A 21,611-nucleotide genomic window follows, 5' to 3' on the forward strand; every position below is an offset into this window, starting at 1 on the left:
CTGAAGACCTTTTTCTAGAAACAGTTCTTAATAGCTAATATCTCATCTTTACAGACACATCTGCAGTAAGAAACAGTGGATGGTGGGTTTCAGCAGTTTCATTTTCATTTCTACATCTGCATAATCTCATCCACAAATATCATTCAGCAAACGTCTGCATTCTCCGCAGCACTCCTCTAGGATCAGCTTCCATTTGAGCTTCGGCTAACCTACACTGGCTACAGGATCACGTTACTTACAGGGAAACTAAAGCACATTTGCCGCAAATTAGCTATTTTCTGGTCACTGCCTTTGTGAAAACTCTTACCTATAACTGCAAAATAGTCTACCCTTAAACAAAAATTCTTCAGTCATGTCAGTTTTTCCATTATTATTCAGACCCAGAATGATTAAGATGGGACCTTCATTAGTACAATTTTAGATCCTCAGAGATGAAGTTACTTTGTCAAGGGATGTGCTCTTCATATGGACAATGCATTTTGAAAGAGGCAAGGTATATTAAAAAAAAGGCAATTAAGAGAGTTGGAATGCCTTCGTATATTTACTTTAAAACATTACTTTGTATGCATATGTTTTATTCTACATGGTTATCTGTTGTTTGAATATTTTGAAGAATGTGATTAAATTCAAATGCTTTGATGAGTAATATCTTCTCATATTTGTCTAGAACTTTATTTTTATTGAATAGCAAGAGTGATGAAAGTGTTTTCCATAATAATGACAATGACAAGGGCCTTATGATGAACTACAATTAACTCAGTGATTCATCAGTTAGCAGCAAAAATTTCAATGCAGCCTGACATTTAGAGCATTTGGTTGTGATTAACAGTCTTTGAAATGTCACAGAATTTTATTTAATTGGCTATGATTTTTTTTTAAAGGTAATCACTGCAAAGATCGCATTTATTGCCAAAAGAGATAATTGCAGTTGTCACATGATATAGTAGGTGCCTAACTACTGTATCAAGCACTCCTATATTCTTTCAGCAACTAATGAACACTGCATAAATCAATGGTTGGAAAGAAGTTGGAAATGGATTTAAAAGGCACTTTTCAAAGGCATCAGTACCAACATCTTCAGGTCTTAACAATCTTGGCAAATACTGAAACTGAAATGCAGACAATTGCTACAAAATTAACTGGGTTTAATTACTGTGCTCCCTGAACCATTCTGAAAACCCAATCAGAATTCTCAACAAACTATTTGTGAGAGAAAGTTTTTTTTCTTTCTTTCTTTCTTCAACTGTATGTGAAACAGCCTTAGCAAACTTGCAATTCACAAAAATAGATTTACGACACATAAAGGTCACATACTGTGCGCAAAGTAGACAACACTTAGTAGTATTCTTTAAAAGAGAGATTCAGTGGCCTTTTCTCTGGTCTAGACCACTTAAAAGCGGTTTTCAATGATGTGCCTGTCAGTAATAGAAAAGTTTTTATGCTGCAAATTCCTAAAGTATATATGCAGAAATGCTTGAAGCTATTATATTTCCTTTTATAGTATAAATAGAAATGGTCACTGTTCCAACTTGAGCAGATCTGAGCATATCCTTCACAGCCTTACAAATCAAAGCACCTCCTTTACCATAGGTATAATTCAGCACCTAGTATGCGAGCTCTCTTTATTCTCACAGTTATTAGATTATCTAATGAGATTTTTATACCACATCCATCATCATAACATCAGTTGCCTCATAGATTTATTTATTTATTTATTTTTAAGAAAAAGGCTCTCAGGTTTTCTTGATCATTGACTGCAATATTTTTTCAATTTACACAAATTTGGAGTGCTAGTCTAAGACATCTTTTATGCTGAGGCTGGTTGATATTTATTGCTGTGTGTCTGGTTTCTAAAACTATATTCTGTACCCACAATTAAACTTCCAACATCCTCTGTTCAAAACAGCTAGAGAAAAGCTTCACGCAGCTTTTCGCATTGCCATTTTTGGCATGCTCTGCATGAAGGAATTAGTTCCACACACTGTCTAGGTGAACATGTGGGCAGTGGGTGGAGGAAGATATTTGTCCTCATCTTTTCATCTTATGCCTGGAAATTTGGGATTTTATGCCTGGAAAAAAAGATCAATATTATGCTTCAAGGTGAATACAAAGGAATTGGAACCATCAGCAGTCCATGTATATGCATGGTATAAAGACAGCCACAGTTTTCAGGTTAAATCTTTTGGAGCATATTTTGAGTTCTTATTTACAAGGTGCATCCTTCAATTGAAAGACAGTTTTCTACTTGTCTTAGATGAGATTTTCTCCCCCCTCCCCAGCAGACTAGTTTTCTTTTCAAAAAGTAATGATCATTCTTATGGAAAGGCTTTAAAATTTTTTCACAAATATTTGCTCAGTTGACAGAAGGGAAAAGGAGGAGAGTGAAAGGGACCAGGAAAAAAAAAAAAGAGACAGACAGACAGACAGACAGAGACAGACAGAAAAGAACAGGATTTTATCCCATTGTACTTGTGATTTTGGTAACATTTCTTTCCAAGACAACCCTGGTAAATGTGAGGGACAGCAAATAAACTTTCTAAAAGTGTCAGCTGTCAGCTCTTTATTCTATTTTCTGTTAGTTCATTGATTATGATTAGTTTTGCTGTATTCTTAAAATTCAGTTGAGCTTAGCTTGTATATATTCTTAAGATGCATGATTTTTAAGAAATGGGATCTAATAAGTCTAGTGAAGTTAAAAGATACATGTCCTACAAAACATTAGACAAAAGAGAAATTAAACTTCTACACTTATGGCATGAAAAAAGCTCTAGTCAGAATATGCCTATATTACATCTTCATTAAAAGTAAAAACAAAAAGCAAAAATGCTTTTTCAGCATTCCTCATTAATGCATATGAATCAATTAAGTTTAGTTACAGTGAGTTTTACTGAATTTAATTAGAGAGACAAGTGTTAAGTCCCTGGAATATACCTTTACACTGACAGAGAGGTAGCTCAAAATTAAGAGAGAGAAGTCATAGTCTCTAAAATTTTAAAATTGCTCTTTTCACAGTGTCACAGGTTTGACTGGAGAGGGAGAGTGCATCGACGCCCATTTCTGGTGAATGAATCCCTGCCAGCTCCCCACGGCCTTGTTCAAACAGAACCACAAAGGAAACCGGTTCTGGATCTGAACCCTCAAGCGGAAGGATAGGGGTCTGAACCGTCATCCTACGCTTAAGCTACTGCTCTGTAACACGCACCTACAGGCCAAACTAACAGTAATTATTTGGAGCCTAAAGACACAAAGTTCACAGATTTCTTGGAAATGGACCATGATGGAAAGAGATGAGCCAGAAATATGTTCAGTTTGGCCCACAGAGAAGAAATATCTGGAATCTGTTACAGACCAGGCAGTATAAACACTGTGTCTTTTTATATCTTTAAACTTGATTTAAAAATACTGATTTATGTTTTTAACTTTTCTGGTATGAAGTGTGATTTACGAGAAGGACACGTTGTTTCAAGAGAGAAACATGCAGTGTAATCAGAAATACTTGGAATTATCCAACATTAACATTAATTTGAAAAATATCCTTTGTCCTTCCAACCAGCAGCTCAACTGTCACCGCAATAACCATATCAGAAGAGATTCATCTCTACTTGTAGACACTAACTGGAACCCCCGTGATAAGCAGCAGGAGGAGGAGTTAGAACAGCCTCAAAACACACAGAACTATACTTTCATCATAAAAAAAAAAAAAAAAAAAAAAAAAAAAACACACCAGAAATTTAATAGAAGAAACATGGTTGATCACCTAGAAAATATAGTACATATATTTCAACCCAATAATTTGGGCATCAAGTTACCATCTCATGTTGGAACCGTACGGCAATCACCCCTTTTTTGTTGTTTTGGAAAAGCCTTTAAATAATTTTGATTCAAAGCAGTTTTCGTCTTATTTTAAGCTGCTAATGTTAGATTTAAAAGAAAGCTCTCAAAAATGTTTTAATAGGCTGACGGTGCTTACTGGTAGGAGTTGCTCCTGTTGGAAGGTGTTCAGCTGCTTTTATTGACTCATATATGCAGTTAAATGGTTACCCAAACAAGTTATAAAGAATAAGGGTTCTTTTCAAAAAGCGTGAACCTCAGGCCAGATAGAGCGTTCCAAAAGAATCCACAGAAACATTTTCCTTAGAAAATGTTAGCTGGAGACTACACACAGCACCACCTTGAAATAAGAGGCAGTTAATACTCCAGCTTTTGGAATGGCAATGTTCTGAGAAAAGAGGTTGAGTTTTCCTTAGGTCTCATTGATCACCGATAACTAGTATTTCATCTCCAAGCTCTTGGTAATTTAACGTAAATGAACGAAGTATTCATCTTGAACTAGTTTCCTGTCACCCTCGAGACTGGAGAAAGCTGAAATATCTCACATTTTCTCCCTCCTTAAAATCTGCTCCAGCCTTTGACATCTTTGGTGTTTCAGCCTTTCACAACAGCATTTGCTGCATGCGCCTCACTTAAGCTTTGCGACACAGCAGTTTGCAATTCTCCAAGTGTTTGTAAGTGTAGAGATCCTGGAGAAAGCTGTTCGTAATTCATTACAGAAAAAGGTAAAACAACTTTCCCTTAAAGAAACCCTAAATCTAAACTCACCTTAACAAAAGTTGTAAACAGAGGCTTTACTCATTAAACATTATGTAGAGTTTTCATTCGTGATATCAGGGGAAATATTTAATAGTGCCATTTTATTTTCATTAGTTTTCTTCCTCATACTATTTTTCATTATCACTACTCTTGATTTTTCTCCTTTTTTTCCTTACATTTCCAAAACTGTTTTTAAAAAAATCTCTCCAAAATACACCACTTGAAATTTTTTCATGATAACCATTAAGACCGATGTACACCTTGTAGGGAAAAACATTTCAGGCAAAGACAACAGGCCTGATTCTAATTAAAATATTCTTGGAAGGGCAACATCCTAGAACACTACGAATGTCACATTAATTATAAGTGGAGTTTGGGAGGGAAATTAGATGTCCTGCACCGGATTATCTGTATTTTCATGATGTTCAGATTGCAGTCACTGCCTGCCTATTCATACACATTATTCACAGGAATATTATAAGAAATCAGAAGTTGGCCTCACGTTTTGGCAGATAAATAGTAAAAAATGATATTAATACCTCTGAGCTGAGAAAAATGATCCCAAATGTTTTGTGTTTAGGTAGAAATTCTGTATTTCTCTCACTGTCTTAGAGTTTTTGAAAAATAAAGTGCAAAACTGTTTAAATAACTCCTTTTACATAAGGTGTAAGAAATAGCAATCATCAGGCCAAAAGTCAAAGCAATCAGCGCTCATTTAGTGATTGTAATAATTGTGTGTATTTTTAAAATGCTTATGAAATGGAGCAGCTCGTCTAATTCCAAAAATATTAGCCCTTCCCAAGAAAAAGAGATCACCTAATATGAGGAAATTTGCATTTTACCCTGATATTATTTAATGCTTCCACCAGCTATTTAAATAAACTTGATTTAATACACATGTGCATGTACATTTATACCATGCATATACTCTCTCACTCACACACACGCATATATACCTACAAACATAAAGTGCCGGTAAATATAAAATGTAAATTTGCTTGCATCTTGCATCACATATAGGTGATTTACAACGTTTGTTCTATAAGGCAATACTTTATCATCATCCCATTTTTGAATCAATTTTGATTTATTATCTTGCAATTTTTAGCAATTGCTAAATAGCAGGAAAGGTGTCAGCAGTGCAAATCTAAAAAGCATCAACTTACTTCATTGAGCATGTTGAAAGCTTCATTTAAAGCAATGTCCAGCATTCCAATTCCTTTTGCAAAAAGCTTGTCAAGGTGTTCCCTGAAATGCTGAAACATGAACAAGAAAGTTTGTCAATAAACTGCAACAGCATACATATTGGTATCAATGATTAAGGAAAAGGAAATTCAAAAAAAAAAAAAGGGGGGGGCATTTCTATGAGGTATGGGCAAAATAGGCACATTAAATTGTAATTTTTGAAAGAAATTGTAAGCTATGAGGTACTAACACATTTTCAAAACAATAGTACTTCACTGGATACTTCTTTCTGCAAATAATACATTCAGATAAGTAAGTTAAGTCTCTTACATTTATAAGAAAAATCAATATATACAATATATATATAATATAATGAACCACACTGCTATAAAAGGACACCATATGTAGTATCAACAAGTAAACAAATCATTCTCCTAATTTTCTATGACGGATTTCTTTTTTTTTTAATTTTGTAAAATAAAAAGATATTACAGCAGTGTATTGGAAAGCAGAATACTTCCTATTTCATTATTAGATTTGAGTAAGTTGAAATGGAGAAGTTTGCATATCTCTATGCAATTTTGAAGCATACACCTCTGCCACAGAAAAAGGGCTATTTTAAAAAAGAAAAAAAAATAGTTTGCAGTGACCTAGTAAACATGGTTCATCGCAGCTCAATACTTCGAGCAGCCAAAAAGGAAAATCTTGCTTGTCTAAATTAGTAGGATTGTATAAATTCTCATAGGCTAAATCAAAAAATGTTTTTTTTCCCTACTAAAATATGTTTAAATTTAGTAAAGACTAGTTAGTATCTGAATAGTACTAATAATTATTTTAAATATAACAAATATAATAGTTCATTTGAAATAAGAAAATGACGGCATAAATGGTGGGAAATGGCAAGGGAAACTGCTTTTGAGGGAGTTAATTTAGGCGTCACTATTGGATGAAAACGTTAGCTCAATAAATAGGTATAGAGGTGGTCTGATCTTTATAGAAATGCTTGCATACTCATATGAAGAGCATGATACATTATACATTTTTCTTAAACATTATTATATTCAACAAAATTAAATCTAATTATTTTTGTATTGGAATTAAAATATTGCTGCACCTTAAATTGTGCTCTTCGTATTTTTACAAGTTTTTTTTTTTTACATAGTTTTAAAAATGAGAATGAAAATAAAATACCCAAATATTCAGTAAGAGCATTGATGATATCCTTTGTTATTTTGTATCCCATTTCTCATTTTAAAGGGTCTCTGAAATTTAAATCTAAGTTGATCATAAACTACATGGCCATATTCTTCATTTAATGTGTGCTGGAAAGTGAGTGGGAACGCAAAGAAGGCAGTTTCCCAGCCGGGGGCTACTTTACCTGCCAGCAGCACAAGGTAGCGTGGTTTCCAGTGCCATTTGAAAACACAACAACAGTCAGACTTGAACTCAGACTGACTTCAATACATATGGCCATTAGTGCATACACAAAAGATTAATCAATGTACAGAACTGTTAGTCACTAAAGCAAGTCAGAAACTCAGAAAACACACCCATTTTCTGGAAAACATTTTAAAGTTCATATGAATTTAAAATTTTTCATTTGAATTCTTTATAAAATTTCCCAATCATCTTAACAAAAACATTTTCACACATAATTGATACTTTTAAACCTGAAAGTGTTGTTAACGGTTAGATAGGATATCGAAAATCAGCAGTGTACTACTATTCATTTCACTGGTGTCGAAAACAATTTAAAAACCTCGAAGAATTCAGCCTGCTGAAGGAGCCCTGTGCTCCCAGCCCTTCTCTCGCAGACACGCGGGACTGAGGTGTCTCCTGTCACAGATGCTTCTACACTATAACCAAAACAGAGTTCTCTGAAAATTAATAAAGCTGAACTTTATGGTGGAAAGAAGGCTCTAATCTTACTTTTTCATAAATCAGATATGTTAGATATTATTACAGCTTACGTTTCTCTTTGAAACACGTTACTATTCAATAATTAAACTAGAATTATTTTGCTATAAAATGAGAGTTTATACAAGCTCTGAACATTTCATAGATACTGTGAAAAGTTTATGACAACACATATACATTATCACATATGAACATATGGCATAAACAGATTACTAAAAAATAATTGTAAACTGCATAATCTCTAGTGTATAATTCATTTTATGTGATCTGTCAAAAAAAACCAAATATTTTCTTTCTCCTACATATATATGTTCTGAAAAATACATTGTTGATATATGTACAAATATAATAGTGAAATCTGTTTGATATACAGAACAGTAAAAATGTTAAAACTCAATTTCATGCACTACGAATTTTAACAAATCAGTGTTTTCTGCCTTCAGGCTTCAGAGTGAACAGATGCTACCAGGTGATTCCGTAAAAGGACTGAATTACTGAAATGTATTTGTGCTTTTTACTAAGACTCCATTCCCTCTTTGAAGGATTTTCAATCTTACCTTTGTTGTTTGAGTATTTCAACACAATATTTGTATATCCATTAGAAAAATCACACACCAATATGTAAATTAACATGTCTTTCATGTTCAGTTTTGCTTTTTATCGTAGCAGGTACCCTGACGGCATGGCATTAACTGGACCCATGCCAAAAGATGTCCTGGTTCATTTTACAGGCAGCACAAAGAGCAGCTTCCTCAGATAGTTCATGCTACATCTAGCTGAGGTCATTAAACCATCAAAATGTGCTATTGCCTCTACTGCCTTCTAGAGAGACTGTTCTTTATTCAATAACAAAAAGTAATACTTTACTCTGACCTCAAAGCGTGTACTATTGATGCAGGTACCATCTGCCATGCTGGACCATAACAACTGTTATTTTAAGACAGACTTATGGGAAAATCCTAAATCCTCAGACTCCTCAGTTTTTCCTATTTTACGTACCCGGTCAGTACTGCAAAATACACTTGTGGTCATGTTTTAGCATCCCTTTTGCTATTAGAGAAGCTAAAAGCAATGTCTCCTTTGTATATATGGGAATACCAATGTTTCAGCCTAGTAAACCTCTCTCAAAATTTCTCTACAACTTTTTCACGGTAATCTGCAACTTCCACTCCGTAATTTGGTGCCTTCCAAACACACTGCAAGCTGGATCAGTATATTTCAGCCCTGCCAGTACCCAGTAAGTGTCAGATCACTCACTCGTCAATTAAAAAAAAAATGTTCTTAATGGGTAAAAAGGCCGTTAGCATGTTTAAATTTAATCTTTATATCTTAACTAGCTCTTATGGTAATAAACTGTACAAGAAACAATACTGGTCCATCTAGCTCTCTCTACTGTCACATTGGAAGCCTTGTAAATTAACATCTGAATTACCTGGGGTTTGAACTGGATATCTGTTCAACTGCATGCACAAACATTTGCATGCAACTGTATGCCCAATTTCCAAGTGCAATTACCAGAATGTGCAATACCTAATTGTGGACTCAAATATCTAATTGACATGCATAGGCTTGGTAATTCTGAATGCAAATTAGGCACACAATTATGACAATCAGACTCTGATGTCTGATTACAAAATTATAGGTCCAGAGCACAACAGGGGAAGTTGTGTCTTATTACAGCAAAGAAACACGGATGCATTCAGCTGTGGAGGTATCCCTGATCCATTTAGAAGTGGCTGAAAAACAAAAGATGAAGACAGCAAGGCCACAAACCCAATCAACTCATGCATATCAGTCCAGGACAAGGTCCTCAAACACCTCTTAAAGGGTCCAGATCAGAACACCAGCGACGTACATGTTTGGTCTTGGACCTTTCCATGCTGCTGTTTTTGTTTAATAAATTTTTGCACTGAAAAAAATAAAAAGTCCCAGTGATTCTAAGATCTGATAATGATCCATATATATAATCCTAAAGGCTTTTTTTCTTTTTAAGCTTTGTAAAGCTTACTTTCTAAGGCAAGAACAAATATATTTGCAGGACCTAAAATCAGGAAAGGCACTCCTGTCCTAGGTATATTCCTGGTTGCAGAACAACCAAGTATTTTGAACACCCTGGGGTACAGAGACATTGTTTTGCTAAAGAGGAGAACAGTTTTGGGGGGCTCTCAGAAGCCTGCTTTAATGCCAGGCAGTCCAGTCGTGTCTTGGACTATGTTAGGACTTAACTGAGGATGCACCCAGAAAGGTTTTTAATTGTCTTGATATTCTATGCTTTATGGAATAGTGATACAGAATATTAAAACCCACCTCCGTTGATATGGCTTTGGCATAACTGAACAAGAGGATAAAGGTATAACTACTTCTCATGATAGAACTTAGAGTTGCTCTTATAACAAGATTATTGAAAATGTTTTTTGGTATGCCCAGATGCATTCATCTTTTTTAGCCTCAAAGCTTAATCAACAATTGTATGGATTTTGGACCATGCTTGGCTGGATGATTACATTAAATTTTCAGACTTTAGAGATTAGGTTAAAATTGTTTGGCAAAATATGATAGCAAGTCATATTTCTGTTGCTTCATTTTTCAATTTCCTACTTCCGATTTATTAGGTTTTAATAGCTAATAACTTAAAATAATTCAGATAATTTATTTCAACAAATCTATGCTCGGGATATGACACACATGATTTTGCAAAGATTCAGACTGCTTTCTCAAATTATTCATGATTCAGAACGTCTGAGTTACATCACAAGAAACACATTAAATAGAAGAATTAGGGAGGTGGAGGAGGCTAACTGAATACAGGTGAGAATCTGATGGTCCTTTCCTAATTTCAGGTCTTGCAGACAATTTAAAAGCTCTTACATCTGAAACAAAGACCAAAGGGCTTTCACATAGCTGACCTTATTTCTGCACTGAAATAGATACCATAACCTGCTTACTACAGTTTCTATGGAAAAGAAGGACCAGAAACATTCAGATGTGCAGAATGTTACTATGTAGCAGCTATAATCTTTAATTGGCCAAATTAATTTTGCACGCTGGGTCACCACTGTGATTTTTCCTTTCTTGGCAGAAGCTCCCAGCTTTGCAGCCAGAATGACTAACTAATCTAGCACATAGGAAAACTGAAGGATGATTTACTGTTTTGGAAGAAAATTTTAAGAAATTTTGTGGTACTTCTTTGTATCAGTCTCCATCTTACAGACTGTGCTGTTCTAGCAGCTTCAGAAGGCTTCCTCTTCAATATTATACAAACTGACTGGTATCCAAAGTGTCAGTAAGACGACAGATTTCTAAAAGAGGGAAGTAAACAGAACCTAGTCACACTCCAAACAAAACAAAAAGACTTCTGTGTCTGCACTACAGTCAGGGTAATTTTTGTTGTCTGTTACGATAATACGATGATACTTGTCAACCTTGAAGGTTTTACCCTTTTCAAGAGGAGTCGAGAGGTAAAGAGAAAGTTCTGTCTCTTTACCTTTTCCAGGTAAAGTCCTGCCATCTTCATTTGACAGCTTGGCAAACACACCCAAAAGCAATTAGTGATATACTAAAGTAGAGAACTGAGTTTCAACTTGGTAACTGCCAGGGGTGCTCTAACAGCTGTGCCATCTCAGAGCTGCAGAAAAGAGAGCAGACAAGTTGTCAGCTAACATAATTCCTGATATCTGGCTTTCCTGTTTTGGTCCTTTTTGCACAGCAGACTTTTGGAGAGTTTCACTGATAGATTTTCCCATAGCATCACAACAAAAGCTAGTCACAAAAACATGCTAAAATTTTAATTGCCACATGGCCCACAAAACTTCACAAGCTGTTTTAATGCCTCCTAACATGAGGACACAACCAGAAGCCTCACAGGTATATGTCACCAAATATTGTTATGGCTAACAACAGCAGATACTTGGTTCTGGAAGACCTGAAAACCTTGACATCATATTTCTATGCCAATGACAAGATTGAAGCACACCGGTGGTGGGTTTACAGTTGTAAACATCTGACCCAAGGAAGTCCCCATCTCTTATCTTCCTATTTACCTAGCTAAAACACCTTCTTTGCCCCCATTTCCCACCTCACCCCAATTTTAGGATATCTGAATTCATTGACTGAGTTATGCTTAACTTCCCATTTGTACAGTCTCTAGCACTTTCATTATAAACAACGATGTTGCGAGTTACCTGTTGGTATAACAACAGTAGCACACAGCAGCCCCAGTCTCCTTTACATTTTGTTTATTCTAGTTTAATTGAGATTACCAAAAATAATACCATCACCACAATACCATTTACCATAAATAGGAATACCCAAACTAGATGAGCCTACAGGACCACAGATTTAACTCTAAACATACACGAATAAAGCATTTTCCACTGATTCTGGAGGGAAGTAACAGGTCACAACTGATATATGCAACAGCTCAGTACAAGCATATTAGTGAAATATGATATTCACTATCAATTGCTTGACGAGGTGAGCTCCCAACAGAAAAACATATTGTTAGTGGGGTCTAATAGTCAGCTTTAGTGCAACTGTCTCCTACCAACAGTACTAGTTCCCATGCTCAACCATGTGTGCTGTAACTCCTAATGTTCCTGAGACATACTTGGCAAAGATTTATCAGATCTGTGAGGACAAACTACATCAGGATATGAACCAATAAAAAGACAATCAGGAGGTGTACGTGTGAGGTGGGAGAGTGGTGTTTACTGATATGTCACAGAGAAGTTTACCCACATGTACTAACAGCTGATAAATCTGCAATCACATCTGTAAAATGCATTTAAGCATCTTCCTATTAAACATTCATTGCCAGGGCAATTACAGGTTAGCTTGCTGGTGATGATTATCATTGTATTCAACCACTTGTGTTCCCTAGCATGCTGTGCTGGGGAACTACAGTTTATCCAGAAAAGCAGATACAGAATATGGAAAGCCAGAAGCCGGTAAGCCGAACAAAGAGCTCGAGATTCAATACATTCAGATGAAAAACAAACTCTGGCTAACCAGTTAGTTGCCTGCGGCAGGGAAGTTTTGAGCATCTATAAGGGCTAGCCAAAAAAAAAAAAAAAAAAAAAAAAAAAAAAAAATCCATAGAAATTGTGTGTTTTTTTTCCTTTTTTTTTTTTTTTTTTTTTTTTTTTTTTTTTTTTTACAGTGAAGCAATGCAGTCAATCTTTGGGGGGTTTGACAGAGAAAGATAAATACATACTTAAATAATTTGCTTAAACATGATTCAGTATGCAAAATTTATATTTATCAACCGCCTTTTGGCAATTCTAGTCAGCTTCATTGTTGAATCAGTCTTCTGCTTATTTAATTTCTGGTAATTACATACAAAAATAAAAGCTCATTGGAAGTTATTATATACTACTTCTTGTCTATTTTTGTCATTCTAATTTACACAAGGGTAAGTTCTCTATTTAGAGTTATTGTGCCTATCTGTGCATCTATAAGATGATATATTTCATCTGGAAACATTTACAGAGTAATGTCCTCAATTCATATATAATACATTGAAAAAACATATAAAAAAGGAATGTATATTGTAATATTGTTACTTTAAATCTGGAGTTACATTAAATCAGATTGTCATCTGATTCCTTTGGGGTAGGTAAATTGTAACATGGAGTTTCTCAAAGATGAAAACCTCTTGGCCCGAGATAACTAGTATTAAAATAGGCAGTTCCACATGTTTGTAATTTGTGGAGAAAGTGCAGACGGTGACAGAATAGTGTCTGAAGTATTTCCCACTCTTTTTTAAATTTGTGTATAGCAAATTGATACACTTCAAGGCAGCAGCTGTTTAATGCTAATGCCAAATTATGAATTAGTCTGGTACAATTCAAATATACATTTCATATTTTACATTACTAAACCACATTTAGGATCACAGATTCATTTCAACCTCATTTATGCTACTCAATGTAATTAGAGATTTAATCTTTGTGATAAACTAAACATGAAGCAAGTTTTGTAAATTATAGATAGTTTACAAGATCCTGGGAATATTTCTCCACAAATCCACAGTGAGCCTCAGAAGGCAGGTGTGTGCAAACATAAAAATTTTTATGACAAATGCTAGATCACAAAAAATTTTAGAAAGGATTGGATGCTTGTTGATGCCTGTTGTATCACCTACAAGTTATAATTTTTCTAACAAAAATTACTGTATTCTTATACCATAAAAAAAATGAAAGCAGAAATACGATCCTTTGAAGAAGCTTAGGACTGAGATACCTGGCTTTCATCCTAGTAAAATATATGGTGCATATATTAACACTATTCACATCACTATCATAATTGAAGTTATACGTTTACCTTTTCTACATATTATAAAATCTGATTTGATTTGGCCAGGTTTCTAAAAATAAAGTATGCTTTTAGAAGTTATATCTGACAGAAATTCAAGGTTCAGTTAGATCCACACTTCTTGAAAAACAATAATAACCTGAGCTTTTGCTTTTTGCTTTTTGCAAAAAAGCTTGATCAAAATGAGTGGATATTCCTAAACATTTTATACCATTATCTCCTCCTTGGAGTTTGTTGCTACATTAAAAAATAATGTTGTTAGGTGAAGATTAACAAATCAATGCTGCATTACTTTGCTGTTCTTGAAGCTGTCAGGGAGTGGGTTAGATGCCTGGAAACATCAGTTGTTTCAATGTATCCTTAACTCTATCTTTAAGGAAAATATGTTACCTGGCAAGCATGTTGCGGATTCAGGACTGAAAATCTGCATTTCCTCCAACCATCACTCCATTTCCACAATAAAAATGCATGAATATATTGAATGTTTAAATGCTTAGTTATATTAAACATATTTAATGTCCTTTAAAAATCTGGACTGTAATGCACTGGACAGATATTTATTAATATTTTAATCAAGGAGTGATCTTGATCAAGTAACCCTAACAGGTGTGATAACAATACAGAAAATTACTTTCTTGTCAGAAAAACAATTATTCCAGCTTTGCACTATGCCAACTATGATGAAAACACTGTTACTCTTCAATACATGCATTTGGTTAAGCTTAAAGTTGCAAAGACGGAAGAACTATCTTCTTCATGCTATGTTTTCTTTTCAGTCTGATTGCTCTCCTCACTCAACATAACAACCTGGAATCTAGAATCCTCTACTAATTTGGGCTCCTACAACATCTAAACCAACAAGTATACTTAACTTTTCACTCCTTTGCTAACATGGCTGTGGGAAAAGAGACCCAAGACATCAACTATAATGAAAGGGTCATAAGACATAATTTAAGAAAAGATGCAATCAAAACAGAGATTACACATTACAGAAGAAGTGCAGCTCCAACAACGATGCTGGGTTGTGACTCAAAGATAAACGCACCTTCCTTGCTCTATATGCTGTATGCACTTTGTACAGATTTACTTAGTGTCAGGCCTTCTTTCCCGCCTAAATAACAGAGAGATAAAAATGGAAAAATAAATGTGGGCTTTACAAAAATTTTCCTGACACTTTGAAGAGAAAATTGAGCTACATTACTCAAGGTAGAGCATGTTGTCACCACAGGGTCAGTATAAGAGTGCTACAGTGCTTTGATTGCTTCTCTGTACTTTAATGGGACTGGATTTCTCTTATGCAAGTAGTTTCCACAGTAGTTCAGAAAAGCACAGTGAGTGGTCTACAGCGGATGTGTGGAAATAGTGTTTCCAATAATGTTTTCAATAAAGACAGAAGATAAAGTCACAGTGGTCCACAAGAAATTTAAAGGCCAGCAGCACTCCACTAGACCTATATATTTTGGAGCCCTTGTTCAGAAATAACTCTAAATTTGTAAAACTTGTCTTAAGGATAATGAAACATTTCTGAAATTATTTCTATGCTAATCAAGCACAGTCTTAATCACACCAAGAAGAAAAAAAAAATCCTTTTTTTTTTTCCATATTGACACATTCTGGAAATTCATTTCATTGTACCATTTCAGGGAAAGGAAAAAAAAAAAAAAAAAAGTAGGGACATTGTGGAGGGGAAAAAAAGAAAAAAGAATGAGGCTGGTTCACTGAGAAAATGTGAAGACAAAAAAGAAGAAAAAATGATAGTTTTCTTGTTCCAAGACTGACTATATTTTCTGAAAGTCTGGCTCCCTGGAAGCCTGTTAAAAGCCCTGAGCACTACACCCCATCCCTGAACAGGAAAGGATGAGCCAGCAGATGCCATTAAATATTTGGCATCAGGACCCTTAGGAAGTCCTGGTTTCCCAGGCTCTGAAACATTCTCCTGTAGCTCTACTGAAAACATCCTTACGGCTCCATGCCCTGAAGATGCTCCCAGGCTTCCTCTTACCTAGGGAGGTGGTGGAGCAGACTACGCTCTGGGTGTAGCCCGTCTGCCCAAGGCTGTTGGTGGCAGGTTAAACCGTTTTTCTTGCATCCCACACCTTGGAAAGCCGGGCTGGCCACCACCACTCCTGTGCAGGAGACCAGGAGCAGGGCAGCATCTGTGCTGGCAGAGGGCAACCCTGCAAGCAGGAGCAGTCCCCACGCTCAGCCCTCCCCACCAACGGAGCAGTCCGATCTCCCCCTTGCCCCCGTCCAGCCCCCCAACCCAGCCATGGCCCATTTGCCCCAAGTTAGCAGAGTTGAGTCCTCTCTCTTCTGCTGAGCAGCTGCTTTCCCCCTTAACTCACCATGAATAAAGTTCAAGGGATAAGGAGAACAAAACTCTAGACACTATTTTTTCTGGTTCTTTTTTAGAGCTTGGAGTAAAGGAAAACGTTGACCAAACAGACACTTCGCATGTTTAAGTGACTCCCTCAGAGTAGGAAGTTTCCATCTGAATCCATTTGAGCCTTCCACAGAGAGCATAAAATAGTTATTCAATAAATACTTTCAAGACAGATATAGTCTGGTGTACTGATCCTTTGAAAGAAATTTCTTCTGAGTTGTTGAAACAGCTACTTTCAACCATGAGATAAAAAGCCCCACTCAGACATCTCAAAGTAATTCCCTATCTCTGATTCTAAATAGCGAGTTTATTTGCTACATGTGATACGGTGCAGTGAACCTAGCAAGAGGCAGTCACCAAGAATTTGGGGGAGAAGGGAGCTACTGTCTTTTTAATGCTAGTATTCACATATTATGGCAAAAAATATATACTGTCCAAGTGGCAAAAATTAAAATTTACTCAGGATAAATTAATAGCTTGGTAAATATGGTTTAATGCTTGCTTCCAACAAAAAAAAATTCTCCAAAAACCCCCCTGACCTATTTCATTTATATAGCAATAAAAAATAACTGAAAATGCCAAAATAATTGTTAAAAATTCAGACCCTGCAATCAGCAACATACATTTCCTCTTCTCACATAGGAGAAAAATAGAGCAATATCAAATACTCCTATAGCAGCTTCTAATTGCTTCTGTTTCACTTTAGCATATGGGAATACATATTTTCTATCTTAATAAAATATTTTCTAAGGTAACTTAAACCATTCATATTTCTTTTGGCACTATAGAGTATTAGTTTGCTAATACTTGCTCCCATCCAATTGATAACAATATTTGATACTAAAAGATTAAGAATATAAATTTCTGGAAAGAGTAGACAGCTACTTTTTCAGGCCTATGTCAGATTTCCAAAAAATCAGGCATATAAACCGAAACAACAGCATATATGGATATATTATAAGACACTGCCAGTCTACCATCTGCCCTGCTTTGTCAATACAGTGACTCATGATAATATAGTAATAGCTACTGAAAAAAAAAAAACATATTACAGTGTTCATTGTGGTATTTTTCTTGTTTCTTTTTTAATCATTTAATAAAAGGAACAACTCTTAAGTGCAATGAACATGCAAAAGGTTATTTATTTTGTAAGACTGGTTGAGAAAACTTAAATTTCATCCACTTTTATCTGACATTGGAACGGACACTCATCAGTTGTACAGAAGAAAGATCAAAGAAGCCCAGTAAGTCTGCTGGACCTACAGAAAATGAAAGTATCAGCCCAAATGATTGAATTCTGATGCGTAGTTCCAAAACAGCTAAATATTTTTGCCCTCTCCTGCCATAAGCAAGGTCGAGGATAAATGGATAAGCCACTTTTAAGAAGAGAGAAAGCTTGACCGGGGAAAAATTCTGTAATAATAAATGTAGCTTGTTTTAACAGGCTTTCAGTCTACAAGAAAGAAAAGATATTTCAGCAGAGGGAGAGATAAATTCAGTGCTTAACAAAACTATCTCATTTTTTCCAGGGGTTTCTTTTTACTCTAGTCACTTCTTAATTTTCATTTCATCTTCCACCATCATAAGGAATCATATGAGATCTGACAACAGAAAAGCTGAGCTTTTATTTTGGAATCTTCTTTCAATACTATGAGATATATGTCAGTTTTTCATACCACCTCTATTGTTAACCTGTCTGCTTCTCTGCATCACCCATATACTGATCCCTACTATGTAACTGTTAACATTACTATCCTAAGCAAATGTATTTTTGAAGGAGAATACTACTTTTGCTATAACACTGTAAGACCTAGAATGTTCTTAGTGATTAAGCTAGGCCATGATATTTAAGTGCACTATTCCATCGCACTGTTATGCTAAGCATCTATACTGTCCCTGCCATCAAAAATTAGAATACGAGCAATTAATTGAAGAAATATCCACTTTTCCTATTAAATGTTCTACAAGTTTCTCACTGTTAGACAGATCTGACAAAATAATTATAGTAGATCTGTGGACACTGCAAAAACATATATATTTAAATCAACCTGTGTGACACAGTAATGCCTGGCAGATGTTTGCTGAATTAACTATATTCATTTAATACATCACTTCTAGGTTTCTATACTCCCTTACCAATGGAAAATTTGTTTCTTTTTAACAAAATTCTCACCAAATTATTAGCCCTAGATTGTTCTAAATATATGGCTATTTACCATAATCTATTTTTTTCCAACTTTTTAAGCATATTCTAATAGATGCATTATCTTTATCATCAGTATTTCTGTCAAACATCTTTAGGATTCTTGAGTTCAATACACTATTTTCAATCACCAACCATTAGCTGTGTATCCAGCCCCATTTTGTATTATGAAAATATGTTTATATTAATTTGAAGGCTATTCAGTGGCCTGATTACTCTAGTATCAATTACTAATTAATAAGTACATAATGAAATAATGTAGCATTAAACTTTTCAATAATTTTTCATAATTTATTTTAACCACATTTGACACAAGCAACTTGTTAACTCTCAAAAATAATTAAAACGAAATGCAGATTACAAAGCTATAAATATGGTCTGATATTTTACTATGGTATCATCAAATGTTTCCTTCCAAAAAACCATTTGAAAAGTTGTCAAATTGAAATAGCATTTTTAAAGGAATTCTGCAAAAGTTCTTAACAAATCCTATCGACTCATTCAGTAAATTAAATTGAGAAGTATCATAGATGTAGCATGCTTCATATAATCATTATAAAGGTATTATTCTGTTGGCTTAGAGATTTGAAAGATATCAAATAGATTTAATAATAGTATATTACATATAAACTGTGGGTTTGTATCATACAGATAACATTTGTGTCCTTCCGCATGGCTCTATTTCCTTCCCTCAATATACTTATGTTCCTATTCTTTTCCCTCATCTTCATCACAGCTTATGCAAAATATGCAAGTTACTTCTAGTTCTGGATGTGCATAAAAAAAGGGAGAGAGACAGAGACAGAGAGATAAGCCCAAGAACACTATATTTCAGAGGATGAGTAACCATTAGTAACTTCTTCTGTCCTATTTGACTAATCTGACGGGAATCCTATCTGTCTCTCTCTTCCTCACTGCCTTTTTTAATTTCCCTTCTTCTACTGACTAGAAAAAAGCATAGGCTAAATCTCATCTGTTCTAAGGACTTTTCACTTCCCTTATTTATCAAAATGTTCTCAATTTTTATTTGGTATAAGTAATCTTACCTTTCCCTTCTAAAAAGTGTGATGCAGTATTGCTTGTACAGAGCAACGGCATTTAGATGGCAGGCAATAAATCAAAGATAAGGATTCATACTGCAGGCTCCCCTCAAATAAACCTTTCAACCAAATAAGTGTAATTTTTTTCTGAAAAATGACCACAGGATCTAACTCATTTGTACACTCTTTTTAAAACTTCCTTCAGAAAATACATTATAATTTTGACACATTAGTTTGGAATAGTGAAATTGCAGGTTAACACACATTATATTTATTTTCATTTGTTTCAAGATTTTGTTTCAGTTTCAGGGTTAGCGTTACTTAAGAATGCCATCTCTTCCTGTGCAATTTTTGTTAACAGAATGATAGTTTAATTTAAAGCAACTAAAGTATTGAACTTTGAAAAACAATTACCAAATTTTATTAACAGTATATTTGCAGTGATTTCTGTATCTTTTCATTAAGTTTATTCAATCAAATTAACTAGGCGAATGTGTCTTTTTCTTCCTGCTGAGTCACATAAGACACCTTTGAAATGGCTTAAGGAGAACAATTACTTTAATAAATTCTAATAACAAAATTAATTTTATTAAGGAAAGACATTTATAGTACACTCTTATGCACGGCATTCTATTTCTCTTTTGTTTTGTTACTTCCTTTCCTTACCTCTTTGTTGGCTCTGTCTGCTTGAACTAATGTTCCATTCAGACACGGCTCTACATAGTGAAGTTCTTCGTTATACTGTAGAGAGAAATCAAAAATATGATGAAAACATTAATTAAAAGCTTTGAAACATACAATTTAATTTTATGATTTAGAGCTAAAGTAAAACATGTCCATAAAACAAAAACAGTAGGATTCAATTCATTTTTTAAAATTGGTCATAGAATTTTTTCTTTTACATAACTTAATGTTTAAGAGGTTGAAACTTTTTAAAAGTAGCATTCAGTTGAATGGATGCCAACATGCAGGTGGGGATAGTGGGTACTGTATATGTTAGCCCACAAAAACATCCTTCAGGTTGACATCTGGATAGCATTAAGAATTTGGGTTTGATGCATCACAGTCACAACTCCTATTTCTTTGTTATATTAAAAAAAAAATGACAAATATTTGAGGCAATGGCTAATATATTTTGGGATGTTAATAGCATTAAATAGGTTAAATAGGTTAAAGAGTGTGCAAGCTTGAATCAACCCTGGAAATGTTTGACAATAGTTAGAATTGCAGTCAAAGTAGCTCGTTAGACAATAAGTCATGAAGCTGTGACACATCTTTAAAGTACTCCCTGGTTATCTTGCAAGCTTAAGTAACTTAGATAGCCAGGTCTCACTGTCAGAAGCACTTGAAGAACCTGAGCTTCACCTGCAGTGAGTAGATCTTACAGACTCATGGGTGCCTAAACCGCTTCTAGGAATGAGACTTGATTACTTAGATCTTTTAAGACTTTCAACACAGGACAGATTAATAGATAATTGCCTTCAAAATAAAAGTCTGCAGTAGTATTACAAGATTCAGTTTTACATTACTACTTCTTTTTATTTATTTGATCTACCCTAAAAGCTATCACAGGTTAAAGTGTGGGGCTTTTGCATCTAGGTCCTACTTGGTTTCACCCTTTCATAGGCCGTAAGTGAACTGGGACAGCCATAGCAGACAACAAAAGACGACAAGTTCAGCCAAAAATAATCAGGGAAAGCATTTCATATAATTAATATATGCATTCACTCCATCCTTCCTCCATCTCAGTGGGAATAAAAGAGCTTTACAGTGATTCATTGCAAAATGCTTCTTACACAAGGCTCTTTGTCATTGCAAGTTCACGCTGTTCCCATCGCCTGCAGCTCTGAATTTGTCCTACTCTCTCTTCAGTATAACACAACTCCTTTCTCTGCACAGATGTTTAACCTCAGACCCCTGCAACCTGTTCCAATTGGACATCTGTCATCATCATTCATGTGAACAGTGCAGTATGCACCAA

General features: G+C 34.9%; 1 protein-coding gene across 1 annotated transcript in view; it reads right to left on the minus strand.

The window, feature by feature from the left end:
* Positions 1-21,611, minus strand: part of CACNA2D3 (calcium voltage-gated channel auxiliary subunit alpha2delta 3) — a 457,522-nt gene that overhangs the window by 234,649 nt on the left and 201,262 nt on the right. The window contains exons 9-10 of the mRNA XM_062585399.1: positions 20,297-20,371; positions 5,757-5,846 (exon numbers count right to left, since the gene is read on the minus strand). Of these exons, the coding sequence (XP_062441383.1) occupies positions 5,757-5,846; positions 20,297-20,371 (165 nt within the window). The remainder of the gene's footprint in view (positions 1-5,756; positions 5,847-20,296; positions 20,372-21,611) is intronic.

This window comes from Rhea pennata, chromosome 12, assembly GCF_028389875.1.
Source record: "Rhea pennata isolate bPtePen1 chromosome 12, bPtePen1.pri, whole genome shotgun sequence".
Lineage (NCBI taxonomy): Eukaryota > Metazoa > Chordata > Aves > Rheiformes > Rheidae > Rhea > Rhea pennata.